This window comes from Medicago sativa, chromosome 7, assembly GCF_051527215.1.
Source record: "Medicago sativa cultivar Bolivia chromosome 7, Bolivia_mono, whole genome shotgun sequence".
NCBI classification, from domain to species: Eukaryota; Viridiplantae; Streptophyta; class Magnoliopsida; order Fabales; family Fabaceae; genus Medicago; species Medicago sativa.
Window position 1 is genome coordinate 5,748,392 of NC_140755.1, and position 18,564 is coordinate 5,766,955.

Sequence of the window (18,564 nt, forward strand, 5' to 3'; positions counted from 1 at the left end):
AATAGCCTTCGTTTTAGCTTTATTAGTTGTTTACTGTGATATATGTTAGTTTCCAATGCTCAATTTCTCTCTCATCAAGTATTAGGAAACAAAGTTATCGCTCCATCTCCTTTCAAAAAGTTATCGATCCATCTATCCATCCCCCAAATTATCTCTTCACTTCTCTCTCTCTCTCTCTCTCTCTCTCTCTCTCTCTCTCTCTCTCTCTCTCTCTCTCTCTCTCTCTCTCTCTCTCTCTCTCTCTCTCTCTCTCTCCATGAAATCAACCACATCCTTCCCACCATCTCACTGATTCGAGTTCGGATCTCTGATCCCTCACCGCCGCCGCAAACCACCGCCTCCGCGAAGAAGATAGCAATTCTGTGTCTCACTGTTTTCTATTCGCTTTCAGTCAATTCCGTGATTTCTTCTGAAAAATCTTCATAGCATAGTATTGAATGTACAATCAATATGATATTTATATACAAAACCCGTGCATCGCACGGGTTAGAGTCTAGTAAATCATAATTGTTCTTACTAATTGTTGATATTCTCAAAAACATTGAATAATTTGTGATAATTTTATTTTGTTATAATAAGTTATTGTTTTGGGTCATACTAAATAGTGCCCCTGACACGAGTTAAAAAAACAAAAAAAGTAAATTTTACATTGAAGACTACATTTTATACACTTTTTAATACTTGATTACACAGATTCTAAGAAATTTTTACTATACATGTTTCTTTAACTAGTGTTCCGGGACACTAGGTAATATTTTCCTATTATTTTTTTATATTTAGAAACATGAAGGTGGTTGTGTTGTTACTTGTTGTGTCACATGTGATTGTATGTATGGGCCAAGAGAGAAAGAATTTGTAATATATGTGGATTATATGGTCAAAATATCAATTCTTACTATATTATACTACTATAAAAAATATAATTAAAAATTTAGTGCAGGCACAAGCCTACGTAAGCTTATACCTGCATCCGTCCCTGCGTATGATTCAACTATTTAACAACTAAATCATCTTGAATTAATGGAAATTGATCACGAGGAAGGAATTGGAATATAGTGTTTCATCCTCAAATTTGTGGTCTTGCTAAAGATGCATAATTTGTGGAGGTGTATATATAAAGATATAGATATCATACGAATATCCTAGAGTAGCTCCTAGTAGAGTTTTAGATTTCATACAGATTGAGTTATACTGTATGGAGCAATATTGACCGTGAGGGTTAATTTATTTATTTATTTTTTCAGAAGAAAAAAAATGAAGTATAAAGTGCATGCGCTTTTTCTTTTCAAAAAAAAAGTGCAGGAGGCCCTTTTACCTTTTGTTTCAAATAAAAAATCATTTTCTTAATCAAAAAAATAAAAAATCATTTTAGGAACAATAGTTTTTTTTGGTAGTGGCCGGGGTTTGAACTCCAAATGGCCGGGATTTGAACCCCGGACCTTGCATATTTTATGCATTGTCCCAACCAACTGAGCTAAGCTCACAAGGACAATAGTTTATTGAATATATGTTGTTGATTTAAAATAGTTCTACATATACATTTAAGCACATTTATGACATAAATATTTGAGATAATATTGTACAATTAAATAACAAAACAACATAATCCTTAAATATATTTGGATGTATGTGTAAGCAAAACGTTTTTATACTTATAATAATGTATACAAGTTAAATTCATAAAATAATTTATAAGAGTTTAATTTTGATATAAACTATAATCAATTATATACAGTGGCGGAGCCAGAATTTTTTTGGAGCCTGGGCAAAATAAAACAACATAAGTTTTAGTGACAGCCGAAACCGTAGATAGAGGTCCATAATATTTTTAAAATGGTCTCCTTAGAATTAACTACGGTTTTTTCCGTAGGTAAAGGTGGAAAACATGCCATGACAGTCATTTGACAATGACAGACAGATTTAGCTACGGAAATTTGCCCTGTAGTGACGGATTTTGGCCGTCACTAAAAGTCAAATTTCTTGTAAATTTCTCGTAGTGATACAAAGAAAGTATGGGTTGAGCCCGGGCGCGTACCCGGGCTAGCTGGGGGTAAAATCGCCCATGATTATATATGTGATTCTTAGAAATGGTTATGATTAAAGTCTTTAATAATCTTATGAAAAGTATGAAGTATCGGAGTTACTTTTCTTATAGAGCCTACGAAAAAAAAAATGTAACAAGAAGAAAAAATTGCCAAGCAAAAGTACATTAGGAAAAAGAATATTGGACACCACTCATCGAATATATGTTTTTTGGATAATAGACTCATCAAGTATCTAATTCTATGTTTCTATTGGCTTGTATCCATGTTCTCATTTCCATTTCTTATGAATTGCCGTGTCTATATTGCTCTCATTTGTTTCTTTCTTGATTTTGGTGCAATTCTCCTCAAGTTTTGAAAATATGGATTTTCCTAATATAGAAAAGTTTCCCGTGAAATTTTTTTGGTGCAAAAATAATGATATATGAACAACCATTGGTGACAACTTCATTTTCCTTTATTTCTATTGGTCAAAAATAATAGAGAGAGAAAAAGGAAGAGAGAGAATAAAATTATAATGTGAGTATGAGAGAGAAAGTTGTCAAAAAGTTGTTGCAAAATGGTTGTACAAAGAGAATTGCTTTTCTGACAATGGAAGTTTCCTATTGACACATGGAAATGACCTTAATGCCCCCAGCGGTAGTTAACTACCGTTGAGGACCCGGCGGTAGTTAACTGCCGTTGAAGACCCGGCGGTAGTTAACTACCGCTGAATTCATTTTCTGTTCCGCTGAATTCATTTTCTGTTCTCTTCCATCTCTGTTCTCTCTCATCCCTTCCATCTCTATTCTCCCTTCCATCCCAACCATTTTCTGTTATCACTTGTTTATCTATTAATCAATTACAATTTATTTTTGCATCAATTTGTTTATCATGTCATGAAGGAAGTAACATCTTCAGCTCTCAATTCATTTTTCTTTCAAAAATGTTCTTGAATTAAAATAGAGAAATGAATATAAAAGAATTTAATCTGAAACAAACTATTCATCTTCATTAATTCATTCATTCATTTGTGTTCGTCAAATAAATCATTCATCTTCACCAATTTTTTCTTCCTCAAAGTTGAGATCTGGAACATCAAAACAACAAGAACAAATTGGGATCTGGAAAACCACCACAACAAGCTTCATTGTATTTTCTAAAATTTGCATCAGCCAAGACAACAAACAAGAAGAGAAATAAAATTGTATAGGATAATTATTTTGATTTTGGTTCTGAAGGAAATAAATTGGGGAGTTAGGATTTATTTTGATAAGTTGTTATGTGTAATTGTCATTGCTTTCATTGCTGTTAACAAGAATAAGATTGGTTGTTAACAAGAATAAGAGGAGAAGACAGAAAGAGGAGAAGAGAGAAAAAGGTGTTTGTGAGGAAGAAGACACACTACCAAGAATAAGAGGAGAAGACAGAAATAGGTGTTTTTCAGCGGTTGTTAACAACCGCTGGCACTCAGCGGTAGTTAACTACCGGCGTGTTTCCCAGCGGTAGTTAACTACCGCCAGGGGCTTTAAAGTAATTTCCATGTGTCAATTGGAAGTATTCCTTGTCAAAAAAACAACCCTCTTGTACAAATATCATTTCTCAATACCTAAGGTCATTCACAATGGTGAGTACTTCCCCTTGCAGATATTTGGGTGTCTATGGAGAAGGGTGGCTATGGAAGCATCCTCTCTTCATTTTTTTAACCCCATTTAATAAATCATAATGAAATAAATAAAATTGTGTTAAAATGTAATGATATAGAATTATTTGTGGGACTTAATTAGTAATTTCTTTTGTGGTGTTGGGTTGGAGAATATTGGTGATTGTTAAGTACTCTCTCCATCTCTAAATTATAGTCGTTTAAGGTTTGTGCACGATTATTAAGAAAATAATTAATTGTGTTAATTTTAATGGTAAAATTAATATCATTTATTAAAATACCCTTATTAATTGTAGTTAGCGGAGTAGTTAAGTTGGATAAAATTCAAGAAATAAGGATATAATAATGAAAAAAAATAATAAATGCTGCATTGGTATTCTAAAGTGACAATTATTTTGAGAAAAATAAAAAATGTTAAAGAGACAATTATTATGAGACGGATGGAGTATTATTGTAAAATGAGCGATGTGGACAAAAGGGTCCCATTTAAACACTTAAAACGGATGCTCTGATGTAGATGGTCTAATAATTTGAAGAAAATCTTGAAATATTTAATGTTGTCACGATTATAGGTTTTAGGAAAAAGAGGGTTGACTAATCCAAACATTTACTATAAGATACTCCCTCCGTCTCGCAATACTTGACATATTTGGAGAAAAAAATTGTCCCACAATACTTGACCTTCTCAAATTTTTAAGCTTAATTTGACAAGTTTACCCCTTATAGTTACTTTTTGTGGTCTCCATGTAAAAGTTTGTAGTGGAACAAAGAAAGTAATCATTACTTAAAAAAATGAAGGTTTAAAAATAATAAGGGCAATTCAGTAAAAATATCATTCTCTTTCTTTCATCTTTACACTTTTCTTAATCTGTGTGAAATGACTAAGTAGGTCAAGTATTGCGGGACGGATGGAGTAAATAAAGTCTTTTTCTTTAAGCAAGATAAATTAAGTTTAACTAATAATTATTGCCATGACACAGTTAAATTATCTAATAGATATTCTATGGAAAACAACCTTATGGAAAATAAAGATAAATAAAGATATCCTATTATTTATTATCATTGGAGTTAAGGTCACCGACACTAGAGATTTTATTTGGTGACCTATCATTGGAGTTAAGGTCACCGACACTAGAGATTTTATTTGGTGACCACAAGACTATCTTATGGAAAACAACCTTAAGAAATGTATCATTAAACTTATATTTAATTAAATGAAATAAACTCTTTCCTTTAAAAAAAAAAAATTAACTCTAAAGTTCCACCCTCCGACCAATTTATGGTCTGTGAGAAAATATAACTATATCTTCAATACTTTTTTTTAAATTTCGATACTTGTTTCTATATATAAGAAATTACAAAATCACAATCTTGTAAGTGTATATCTACATGGGTAGTTCGGGAATGTTTGATACATGGGAAGAGTGTTTGAACCACAATTCTCCCCTTCTCCATATTTTTTTTTAACAAACTAAAATGATATATTAACAATTGTGATTTACCCCGCACAAGGCGTGCAAAAGGCAAACCACACAAAAGTATTTAAAAACTCAAGGTGGAAAATACAAAGAAAGCACCTGCCTACACCGACAAGATAACTTACAGGTGGACACCCATACAAAGGAGCGGGTGTTTCCACCAATCATGATAGTTGTAACTAAATGTCGGCTGTTTTGATTGCAACCATAAAAAAGAATAGAGTTTAACCTTTTCTATAAGAGTTGAAGAATTAGAAGCCATGTTTTGGAATACACGGTGATTCCTCTCCTTCCAAATAATCCAAATAGAGGCAAACCAAATGATTGTGAAGAATGAATGGGTGAATCTAGGCAAGCCCGCCATATTAGTAACTTGAACAAAATGTTGTCGGATGTCACTAGAAAAAACCGAAGAGATACCCAACCAAAGCCACATATAAGACCATAGAGAGCTGAAAATAGAACAGCCTAAAAAAAGATGTGTTGTCGTCTCTGTGTTCCCACAACCTGACACACACGCCGCATCATCGTGATGAAGGACACGCCGCCGCACCAAGTCGTCTCTATGTCCCCTTCTCCATATTGGTGATGTAAATTATACCCATTGTCCAGGAACCGGAATTAAATTTGTTTATTAGATGTGAATTTTTCCAAATGTTTATTGTTTTTATTTCTAGGGTGTTGGAGGGGGTTGATATTAATTTTACAATCTTCTTTAAAAATAATAATTTATTTTACAATCTGTGTGATTTGGCCTATTTGGACTGCTAGAAAATTTATTTTAAAGTTTGGGGGGTAAGAAATTTAAAATATAGTTGGCCAAATTAAAGTTTTTGGCTAGGACAAACAAGGAATGGCTTTTTTTTTTTAAGATATAAAAATGGAATATATTAACAACGGCAGGGAGCACCTAAGTACAAGATGTACTAAAAGTGCCACCCCTAAAAACAGTCAGTCATACAATGAATAGTCAAAGCGAAGGTCAGTCGATACCCAAACATAATAAAGGGTCCGACCACCATCTTTGAGTACCGTACATAAAATTGGCCTTATTAGCTTTAAGCCACCACAAAGAGTGATATTTAACTTTTTCTACTAGATGTTCCATGTTGGTTTGGATATTGTTATGAAGTCTATTATTGCGTTTATTCCAAACCAACCATGCACAAAGTAACCAAATATGTTGGAGGAAGGATTGTCGAGCCTTTGAGTGACATGTAGAGTGAGTAAACTGAATGAAATGATCATCAATATTAAGCGGATCAGCACCTGACATTCCATAAGTGGTGTGTTGACTCTATGAATTTTCTCTTAAGGGGTAGCTTTCTTTCATCTTTGGGGATCCATTTATAGAGTTCTGACGTCATTTCCACCTACTTGAATTCTTGATGGGTTGACTATTTGGAAGGGTTTGAGCTCACCACAGTTGATGACTTCTTTGTTATTGTCATAAACGATCCTCAAAAACATTGAATTTGTAAAGGGGTCCAAAACCTCTCCTATTACACCACCGACAACAAGGGAATTCGCTGATTTAATATGCATAATTAATAATGTATGCTTTGATAATTTGCTCATTTGGTTCTACTGCATACCCATGCTTTTATATATGCTGTGGCCTTGCCTTTCGTGAGGTGATCACTTGTCATCAATAGATTCTATCTTTTCTCTCTATTCTACTTAATTATTTAGTTTTTTTAGAGGAATTGTTTTCTTAAAGTTGTTGTCATACTTTAAAGAGAAAATATAAACCAAAAGAAATAAAGCAAAAGGATGTTTATGTGTACATGAGCATCTCTTCTAGAAAAATAATTAATTTTAAAGATTTTTTGAATTATACATATTGTTATATATCAACTTCACAACTGCACATACAATAAGCTTTTTAAAAATTAAATTAAATGTTCACCATAAGATTACATAGTTACAAATGTCCAATTTACTTAAGATTACATATAAATAAATTTAAATATAAGAGCATTGTTCAATAATGTATTTAATACATTGTGAATTGACAACTAATTTTTTAACTTAAAATACTTAAAACAATGACATTTAGACATCCGTTAGCAAAACCATTATAATATAATATTAACCGGAGTTTTTAGAATATTCTTATAAAAACTCATTTAGGTGTCACAACTCAACCGCTTGAGCTACATATGTAAACTTGTACAAAATATTTTTTGCCTCTACATCTTGATATATATTATGTTTAAATTTTTTAAAAAAAAAAAAACAAATCTTTAAGGGATTTTTCTACAGTTATGTTTGTATAACCATTAAATTGCACTTAAAAAAAGTTGATGGATACATTGTACATTTAATTTGCAAAATGCATTTGCATGAAAATTGCCAAAATGGTTAAATGTTAAGGTAACTAGACTCACTAAGTACGTAGTTGTCTTTACTTTGTATGTCAAATGGATAGGAGCACTAACAAGTCTAGATTGATGTTTGATCCATAGCCACAAAATAGATACTCTCAAAATCTATTAATTACTCGTTCGTAGGCACTACAACCAGAAAAGAAAATTAATGCATGGTCAGCACATATATGGAATATAAATATAGTACTAGTATACACCTTAGAATAAAGGGAGCACTTGGTTGTACCAAAAAAAAAAAAAAAAGGGAGCACTTGGATTCCCTCACCACTCACTTTTTACACTTGGCTATCTACAATTTTAGTTTTTGATTTAGTCTTCAACCATTGAATTCGATAGGGTAGGAGATAATGGTTGTCTCAACTCTTATACTTCATTTTAGAATTATTTGAGGGTGGCGTTTAGCCTGGGACAGTAAACTTGTTTCCCAGGATGGGAAAGTTACATTTTAAAGGGCACGTGGCAGTTACCACCGGTTGAGGCAAACAATAAAATATACCTTCTGCCTTTTTCCTGACCAATTTTCTGAACATGCAAACAAAGAAAAGCTACGCCTACACACTAGTGACTAGTAGGTACTAACCCTGCTCATTATTACTCTATAATTAAAAATAATTCCAACAATAATTTATTAACAAAACTAAAATAAAAATTCAAGATCAATTACGTAGCCCATTATTATTCTTTTAATCAAATAATTTCAATAATAAGGAGTGATTAGTTAACAAAATATAGTGGGTTTTTTGCAAAAAAGAGAAAAAGAAAATATAGTCTGTTCAAAACTAATTACGTACTCCCCCTGTATTATTCTTAAAATCAATATTAATTAGGTACGGATAAAAAAAGACTACACAAAAATAAGATATACTGCTAACAATTCTCCTTGAGCTTATTACCGAACTGCTTGACTTATTATATTAACGTACTGCTTAATTTAAAATTTTACCTGATAATTTTGTCAATTTTTTTGGATTAAATAAGTTTTTTGTCTTTATAAATGTATTAAATTTTGGTTTTCGTCTCTAAAAAAATTTTGTTTTATGTTTTGTTCCTAACGAATACAATTTTAACATGATTTGACCTTTTTTTGAACATAATATAAATATATAAATGTTGAACAAAATAAAAGGACATAACATGCATACAATTTGAACATAAAAAAGTTATAATTTTAACATTTACATGAAAATAAAATGGTTATTAAAAACCAAAAACAAAATAATTTTTTTGCGAGAATGAAAAACATTCAATTTAATTTTTTAGAGACCAAAATCAAAATTCGTTATATTTATAGAGACAAAAAACTTATTGTCCTCATGAGCATAGCTCAGTTGGTAAGGACAATGCATAAAATATGCAAGGTCAGGGGTTTAAACCCCGACCACTACCAAAAAAAGACAAAAAACTTATTTAACCCATTTTTTACGTAATAATGTTTTCGTATTTAATTTAATTTAATTTAATTTAATTTTCTTATTTAATAATAAAAAAAATCTTGTGTAGCCTAATTTTTTAATGTAATTTAACTAATTGACCACTGGTTTATAAATTTACATACATTAATTTTTTAGTTTACCTAACCGACCACTAGTTTTAATATAACCAGGCTTAAATCTTGGTTTATTCCCCAAACAAACAATTAAACAACCAAAACATGAGATATTTGAATTGGGTAATCACATACTGCAGAAAAGCCAGTACGGCAGAAAAACCAATGAATTGGTGGGGTCATCATTTTTTTTCAATGTTTCCCATCAAAAAGTCATTACAATTACCAGGTAAACAATCTAAACCGTTGAAATATAAAATTAATATATCTATGGTCATGCTTAGCCTTTCCCATCATGGGAAACAACTTTCCTTTCCCATGCTAAACTCCACCTTATTTGAGAGGTGTAAGAGAGGTATAGATGGAAAAGGAAGAGAAAGTCGTGAAAGAGAATAACGTGTAGGTGGGATTTAACCTGGGAAAGCAAAGTTTTTTCCCACCATGGGAAACTTTGCTTTTTACCTGCAGCTGGCAGTCATGACTTGTTGTGATGATAAAAAATAATTAATTAAAATGCCAAATAAATCGCTTCCCATTGGTCAATGTTTACAAAATGCGTTCTTCTTCTCTGCATCTTTCTTATTGTTGACAATCTGATTTATTATTTATTGATTTCTCAACATTTGCAATCAGATTCATGTGACAGATGAACGAACACAGCAGTTCCAGAATCTGAATTTTTTCCTTATTCTGATTATGGAAATTTCTTTAAACATTTCAATTGAATTTTTAAATCCATTCTACTATTGAAGGAACTATTTTCATATAATTGGTTTCCTTGCATTATCTCCATGTGTACAAAATAGCAACCCTTCCATGTTCTCTTCATCCAGTAATAGTGAAAGAGTTACAATTTTTGGCTAGAAATGAAAGAACCAGAAAATTTCTGGAAAAAATAATGCAGTAATTTATGTAAATAATGGTTATGTTAAGAACAATGCTTTAATTCAAAAACCTTTTCGGGTGGCGACAAAGAGAACAAAGGATCTAAGGGAAGAATTTTTTAGAGACACTAACATGGTTAAATTTTAAAATAAGACACTAACATGGTTAAATTTTTTAGAGACACTAACATGTTGCTGGACGAAGAAGAAGAAGCAAAGTTTGGTTGGGGTTTACATGTCTCTATTAAAATAAAATAAAACAAATGCATAATTATTTTTTAATAGTTTGGTGGGGTCAGCTTCTTTGTTACACAATAGCCAACAAAAAGTTTCAAACCATTACCAGATAATAGATCTGAGCCATCCACATAAAAAAATATTAAATCAATGGTTGTTATTAAACTTTCCCATCATGGGAAACAACTTTCTTTTCCCATACTAAATCCCACCGTGTGTAGCATGTGATAGAAAAGGAAAGATAGATAATACACGAGCAGACATATGAAAAGAGTGAATTTTGATAATTTCTCCTATATATCCTTTTTGTATTAATATAATGTTTAGATAAGATGGATTCCACGACTAGTTAGGGCTGGAGAAGGGTTAAGACTAAAAGACTATTAAACTAGTAGTTATATATTATCCACCAACGAATATTGATATTGAGGATCCATTTCCATATATAAAGTGGGATATGTCACCAATTTATTCTTCAATTAAAATCACATGCACTTCTCAAATATTTTCTTATACACTTGAAAAATAATTTAGCTTCTTTCAATAATGGAAAATAAGAGGGCCGAAAATAAGTACAACCAAATCAAATAAGATACAAATTTTTCAGATCATCCAAACAATAAGTCCCTAATTTAAGTTGGACGCAATTCATAAATAATCAATTGAAAGCAAAATTACAATCATTATTGGTCTCACAATAAGAATGTTACTTCCTCGTCCATCTCAAACAATCGATGAATTCTTTGAACTAAGCACAATATCCCCCGAGGACTCATTATTTCCTCCCTTCTAATTAACATTAATTTATTTTTATTTTTATGATAAGAGTTTATTTTAGTGAAGTTGTTATAAAAATAGCTATGACATGACTTTTTTTTTATGTGACCAAATGTTTAGATTATTATTAGATGACCATCCTCCTTCCACCAGTTTACCATCAGTTCAATCTGATTCAACCAGACTAATGTCCAACAAAAATTATATCAACTGAAAAATTGACTAGTACTCGCTTTAATTGGTCGAATTGTCATATTAATTTTTCTCCTTTATTCAAATTTAAACTCGGGACATTCAACTACTTATTCATTACTCCTTATCAATTAGTTTCATCCAATTGAGCTATCCACTTTATTTGTTACAATACAACATAATTCATTGGTGTTATTATTGGTTGACAATAATGTTAAAGTTATTTAATAACAATTAAAAATGAATTAATCGGCTATTTAGTTAACTTGATCAAGGTTCCACACTTTGAAACATTTTCTAAATGATCCCTAAAAGAAACACCCCATAAGTTACATATTCCTTGATAAAGTAATTAGAAGAATGTTTGATGTGGTGTCCTTTAAAGAAATAACACCACCAGTTAAGGATAACCTTATTGTACTTGGTAAAAAATATTGCTTAATTACTATAGGAGTGCATAAAGAAAAACGTGGGGACGAATTTAATTATGTCTTGTGAATGGTGGATGAGAGTGTAAGATGATCAATTAATTTTGATTATTATTTTTTTATATATTTTGTTTTTTTTACAAAAAAAGTTAAGTGAGTTGAGTTTTGGAACTCATCGGAGTTAGGGTAGATTTTAGAGTTTAATGAGTACTATTATACATACATCAAAGAGATTCTTCCATAAAAAGAGGACACTTAATATGAGTCAACTTTTTACAAACTAAACAAATTTTTACTGACATAATTCTTTTATTTTTTTTATCTTTGGTACTCTAGCTACATCACCAATGAGTTAATGGATATCGATCACATGAGGAATGAGAATATAGTGTTTCATCCTCAAATTTGTGGTCTTGCTAAAGATACATAATATGTGGAGGTGTATACATGAAGATATAGATATCATAAGAATATTCTAGAGTAGCTCCAAGTAGAGTTTTAGATTTCATAAACAGAATGAGTTCTATTCTTTGGAGCAATATTGACCGTGAACGTTAATTTAGTTATTTATTTTTTTAGAAGAAAAAAATTTGATAAAGTATAAAGTGCATGCGCTTTTTCTTTTGGGTGATAAAAGTGCAGGCCCTTTTAGCTTTTGTTTCAAATAAAAAATCATATTAGGAAAATGAGTTTAATTGAATACGTTGTTGGTTTAAAGTAGTTTTTTTTGACAAAAATAAAATGATATTCATTCATTCAAATTGAGAGATTACATCATTCAACACTGCTAAAAACGTAAAGGATGAATCTGCGAACAAACTCACAGCATCCAAGTTAATAGCATATAACGGCATAATGCCTACAAAAATATATGATAAAATTAAAGTGACCGGAATATCCATAGACTCCAGATCTGCAACGTTGACGCCCAAATCTTTGATTGAATAATCGATCTTTCAAGATGAATCAAATGAACACCGCAAGAAGACGGAAAATCAAACAGCGCCGCACAAGACGACGAACAACAAACCACCACACTTAGATGATGAAATCACAAAGAAAAAACCTAGATCTATGTGAAAATCACTTATTTAGATTGAAATAGAGAGGAAAAGATTAATTGATTTAATATTTATAAATGACAAATTTATAGTTTTTAGACACATACACATCGAGATACTTCTTTTATTAATTAAAAAATTGATTTAATATTTTGAAGAAAAGTGTATCTTTGTGTGTCTATCTAGGCACTATAGATTTGATGACATACAAGACTATCTCATGGAGAAAATACATGGTAGATAACTTTGGGAATTCCATGCACCCTCCTACAAATTTATGGTGAGCGAAAATATAACAAGGGTTAATTATGTTTCTAGTCCCTATAAAATAGCGACTTTGTAAGTTTAGTCCCTACTTAATTTTAATAGCATTTTTAGTCCCTATAAAAAAAATTTACTTATAATTTTAGTCCCTGCTAAAACAAAGTTTGATTAATTATCCTTAAACTCTTAAATTTTTGAACGATTTTTTTGAGACAATATTAGAACACTATGAAAGGTTCGTTTACTAAAATTTAGAATTTTCTGACATGAAATGAATTAAATATGAATTTTTTAAAACGACAAAAGTTAAAGATAAAAAGTAATAAAATCTGAATGTAGAAATCAAATTTTGCGATAATTTTTTGCGGACGAACTTTTAGTAATGTTCTAAACATGTCTGCAAAAAATTGTTCAAAAATTTAAGAGTTTAAGCATAAATTAAACAAATTTGAATTGAGTAGGGACTAATACTCAGTGCAGAAAAACAAAATTAGGGACTAAAACTGCTATTAAAATTAAGTAGGGACTAAACTTACTTGAATTGAGTAGGGACTAATACTCAGTGCAGAAAAACAAAATTAGGGACTAAAACTGCTATTAAAATTAAGTAGGGACTAAACTTACAAGGTCGCTATTTTGTAGGGACTAGAAACATAATTAACCCATATAACAATAATGTCAAACTTGTTTCCACGTGTAAGAAATTTCAAATCGCAATCTCGTAAATACATATAAGACGGTAGTTCGAAAACGTTTGATGTATGAGAAGCGTGTTTGAAGAGCAGTTCTCCACTTCTCTATACTTACACGAACCACTTCTCCAATCTCCACATTTAAAGTTTGTGATTTTTATTACTAGGTTATTTAATAAAAAAAAAGTATAATATCACTATGACTAGTGTATTTAATGAGAGAAAGATGAGCAAAAAATGAGAGAAAGTCAGGTTCAATATCTTGACTTAAAAGTAGAGAATCCATTTCCATGTATAAACTGTGATATGGTAGATAATCGCCAATTTATTCTTCAAAGATCATTACATGCACTTCTCAAATATTATCTCCTCGTACACACTTGAAAAATAATTTAGGCTTCTTTTTTTAATAAAAAATAAGAGAGCCGAAGCCTAGTAAAACACGTACAACCAAATCAAATAAGATACAAATTTTTCATAGCATCGGAACAATAAGTCTCTAATTTGAGTCGGACACAATTCATAAATAATCAACTAAGAGGTAAACTACGACTATTATGTGTCAGAGCATCCTCTCAATGGTTTGTCTAACAATACTTTCCAATCCATCTCAAGCAAATGACGAATTCTTTGAACTAAGCTCATATCCCCCGAGGACTCATTATTTCCTCCTTGCTGATTAACATTAATTTATTTTTACTTTTATGATAATAGTATTTTTTTTTGGGTACAATAATAATACTTTAGTTTACTGAAGTTTTTTATTTTATTTGAAAGGAGTTTATTTTACTTAAGTTGTTATAATAATAGCTATGACATGATGACATGACATTTTTTGCTTAGTGTATATTTTATATTGAAGGACAAGGATATGTTTGGAATTTTTTGTGACCAAATGTTTAGATTATTGTTACATGACCATCCTCCTTCCACCAGAACCATTTTCTCGTTGACAATTGAAATAGAGAGCAGCAACAGGTAATCCAAGATTGTAAACTTCTGCAAAATCTCTTGTATTGAAATTTTGTCGCCATCCAGGAGCTAATATATTGTGCCTACAAGGTTGCCTAAACAACACAAATATTACACGTTGAATCCCTGATGTTGGTCTTGGACTTTCATAGCTCACTATCTCTTGTCCTACAATTAATTCAAACACCATATATTTATACATACATTAATAATAATAATAATAATAATAATAATAATAATAATAATAATAATAATAATAATAATAATAATAATAATAATAATAATAAATTATATAAGATACTAATTAGTTTATTGTGAAAAACTTGAATGATTTGACAAGAAAAAGTATAGATTTCTGAATGTTGGAAGATATTGACATTAGAGACGAAATTGACATACAAATGTCACGCTACACCATCCTCATCAGTCAAAAAAATATAAGCTCGACTTTTTTGAGACGAAATTGACATGAAAATGTCACGCTACACCATCCTCATCAGTCAAAAAAATGTAAGCTCAACTTTTTTGAGACGAAATTGTCACAAAAATGTCACGCTACACGATCCCCATCCGTAAAAAAAATGTAAGCTCAACTTTTTTATATGCTTAATATTCAAATTTAACATTGGAGACTAAGCTGATAGATTGAGTCGCTGATTTATTTATTTTTCATGAGTCGGAACTATTATTACAACAAGGATATAAATGGGCCGTTTATCCTTAAAATTGGGTTCATAATTTTGATTTAAAAAAACACAAAATATAATTAATTAAAAGACCCAAGAGAATTTTGCACGTACCGAACGTTGTCCCCGTAGTAGCTGGAATATTGGTTACCATCCTAATTAAGGATCCAACGAAGGAAGGAAAAAAAAAAAAAGTTAGAATAAAACTAAAAGCAGCCAAACAAAAGTTTCCAAATCACACACATATGTATACACACACAATTTCATATATAGCTGCACTTTATTCACACACATATACAGTTATACACTATATCAAAAAAAAAAAAATATGTATAGACAGTGAGAATAAAGTATGGGATGAAAAGTACAGTTGCAAAAAAAAGTTTGTTCTTTCTATGATAGCAACTCCAGTTGACACAAAATTAAGCATAAGTTGAATACATTTATGAGACTGTTTGAAAGAACTTATGATAGCATAAGCCATTTTCGACTTTTTTTTTTATAAGTTCTTTAAAATAATTTATAAAAATAGTTTTCAACTTATATGAAAACAAATTGACTTTATTCTATATTTTGTTATGAAAATAGTTTATAAATAATTAAGCACTTATATATGATAAGCATTTATATTATAAGCTAGAAATTAAGTTGTTTATCCAAACATGAACTATATCATGTTGAACTTAACTAGTCACATGTGCTTGGATTCCTTGTTTCATTTTGTCAATGAACTGTTTTTCTTGTTAAAAAAAATATATATTACTAGGATCATCCACTAACTATCGGACTTAAGGATTTTGGATTAGTTTATGAATGACTAATTTAAACTTAGCTACTTACATAAGCATTTGTTTGATTTTTTTTTTTAAAAGCTTATGAAAGTAGTAAACTTGAGAACCTAGGAAATAGCGTATGCCATTCTATAAATTATTTTAGTTTTATTTCAAAAAGTTTTTCTTGTTATAGTCTTACATAAGCATGGTGTCTTGGAAACAATTTAACAAATATTTTAACTATGAAAAAAATATTTAACAAGCCCATATGGGTAGTTCCCACTTACCAATACAGGTATTCCCTCATAGTCGGGTTACTAGGGCTTGGTGCATCAGGATTCACCATTACCTGAAAATTAGTGCCACAAACTCAAAAACCCTAGAAAGAAAAGGCTTTAATCAATTAAAGATTTTACGTAACAGTTGTTATTAAGAATGATCCCAATTAGGTTTAATTTGTATGGAGGTAAGGTTAACTTGTTTATTAGATGTGAATTTTCCTAACTGTTTTTTTTTTTCATTTCAAGGGTGTTGGAGGCGGCTGGCATTAATTTTACAATCTTCTTTCAGAAAAAATTAATTTTGCAATATGTATTATTTAGGCAATTTGTGCTGCTTGAAAATTTATTTTCAAGTTTGGGGGGTAAGAGATTTAATATATAGTTGATCAAATTAAAGTTTTTGGCTAGGACAAAGAAGGAATGGTTTATTCTATAAGCGGTGTTGTTGACCCTAATTTTCTCTTAAGGGGTAGCTTTCTTATATCTTCGGGGATCCATTTATATATGGTAATTCTTTGTTTAAAAAAAATAGATAAAGACTGTTATATATACACTTAATTAAAGAAAGAATGTGTATACCAACCAGAGTGTATAGAGTCCTGAGGTCATTTCCACCAACTTGAACTCTTGGTGGGTTGACTATTTGAGAGGGTTTGAGCTCACCACTGTTGATGACTTCTTTGTTATTGTCATAAACAACCCTCAAAGACACTGAATTTGTAAAGGGATCCAAAACATCTCCAATTACACCACAAACCACAAGAGGATTCATTGATTTAATACGCATAATTAACAATGTATGCTTTGATAATTTGCTTATTGGCTCTACTACATGCCCATGCTTTTATATATGCTTTGGCCTTGCCTTTCATGAGGTGATCACTTGTCATAAATAGATTCTGTCTTTTTTTCTATTCCTTCTTCCATTTAATTATTTTCTTAACGTTATTGTCATATTTGAGAGAAAAATATAAAGAAAAATAAATAAATAAATAAATAAATAAATAAAAAGAATATTTGTGAGAATAGGAGCATCTCTTTTAGAAAAATAATTAATTTTAAAGATTTTCTGAATTGTATATATTGCTATACCAACTCCATAAATGCTCATAAAATTTCAGAACTATTTGATAGGTAATCAAATAACTAAAAATGAACATATAATAATTTTTTTAAAATAAAATTAAGTGTTTACCATAAAATTACATAGTTCCAAATCTCCAATAAGGGCATTGTTTAAATGTCCAATTTACATTAAATTTTATATATGTTATCATAAAGATACCAAGAAACAAAAAATATATTGAAAAGAAAGATTTTTTAGCGAACTTGACTAGATGTGGTGATTACGTGATCATAAATATATGGCAAATGCTAAAGAGTGCCCTAATAGGAGCATTGTTTATTAAGTCTAGAATATCAAGTTTTTAATTAATGTTATGTACAATGCATAATATGTATTTATTTATTTAAAAAATCTTTAAAATTAATTATTTTTCTAAAAAAGATGCTCCTGTTCTCACAAATATTCGTTAGAAAAATAATATTTGTGAGAACAGGAGCATCTATTTGTGGTATGGACAATGCATAATATATGCAAAGGTCCGGGGTTCAAACCCCGGCCACCACAAAAAAAATATATATATATATATTGTGAATAGATAATTAACTTTTTAACGAATAATTATCTTGTTTAATGCTTAAACAATGTTTTTTTTTTACAAATGCTTAAACAATGTTATTTAGTCACTCGTACGCAATACTCTTATAATATAATATTAGCAATTTAGAAGTTAGAATCTTCTTATTAAAAACTCATTTAGGTGTCACGCAACTCAACTACTTGAGCTACATATGTAAACTTGTACGAAATATTTTTTTTCCTCAGCATCTTGTTATATATTATGTTTAAATTTAAAAAAACAAATGTTTAAGATTACAGTTATGTTTGTATAACTATTAAGTTACACTTAAAAAAAAAATTTGGACACAATGTACGTTTAATTTGCAAAATGCATTTGCATGAAAAATGTCAAAATGGTAAAAATGTTACGTAGTTGTCTTTACTTTGTATGTCAAATGTATAGGAGCACTAACAAGTCTAGATTGATGTTTGATGATCCTTAGCCACAAAAAAGATAATTTCTAAATCTATTACTCGTTCGTAGGCACTACAACATGAAAAGAAAATCAATGCATGGTCAGCATATATGGAATAT

General features: G+C 30.3%; 1 protein-coding gene across 1 annotated transcript; it reads right to left on the reverse strand.

Moving 5' to 3' along the window:
• Positions 1 to 13,935: 13,935 nt before the first annotated feature.
• LOC146903772 (protein FLOWERING LOCUS T-like) lies at positions 13,936 to 17,159 on the reverse strand. The gene is made up of 4 exons (XM_085729722.1): positions 16,929 to 17,159; positions 16,352 to 16,413; positions 15,406 to 15,446; positions 13,936 to 14,773 (listed from the first exon to the last, which is right to left on the reverse strand). Exons 1-4 carry the CDS (start codon positions 17,130 to 17,132, stop codon positions 14,544 to 14,546), a joined length of 537 nt encoding a protein of 178 aa, XP_085585848.1. The 5' UTR covers positions 17,133 to 17,159; the 3' UTR covers positions 13,936 to 14,543.
• Between the last annotated feature and the right edge of the window lie 1,405 nt (positions 17,160 to 18,564).

Excerpts from the sequence above, each read along its gene's own strand:
- LOC146903772 (XM_085729722.1), bottom strand. The coding sequence starts at position 17,132 with ATGCGTATTAAATCAATGAATCCTCTTGTGGTTTGTGGTGTAATTGGA. Across the intron at positions 16,414-16,928 it reads TCAGGACTCTATACACTCTG|GTAATGGTGAATCCTGATGC; the intron begins GTTGGTATACAC and ends ACTAATTTTCAG. Across the intron at positions 15,447-16,351 it reads ATGAGGGAATACCTGTATTG|GATGGTAACCAATATTCCAG; the intron begins GTAAGTGGGAAC and ends ATCCTTAATTAG.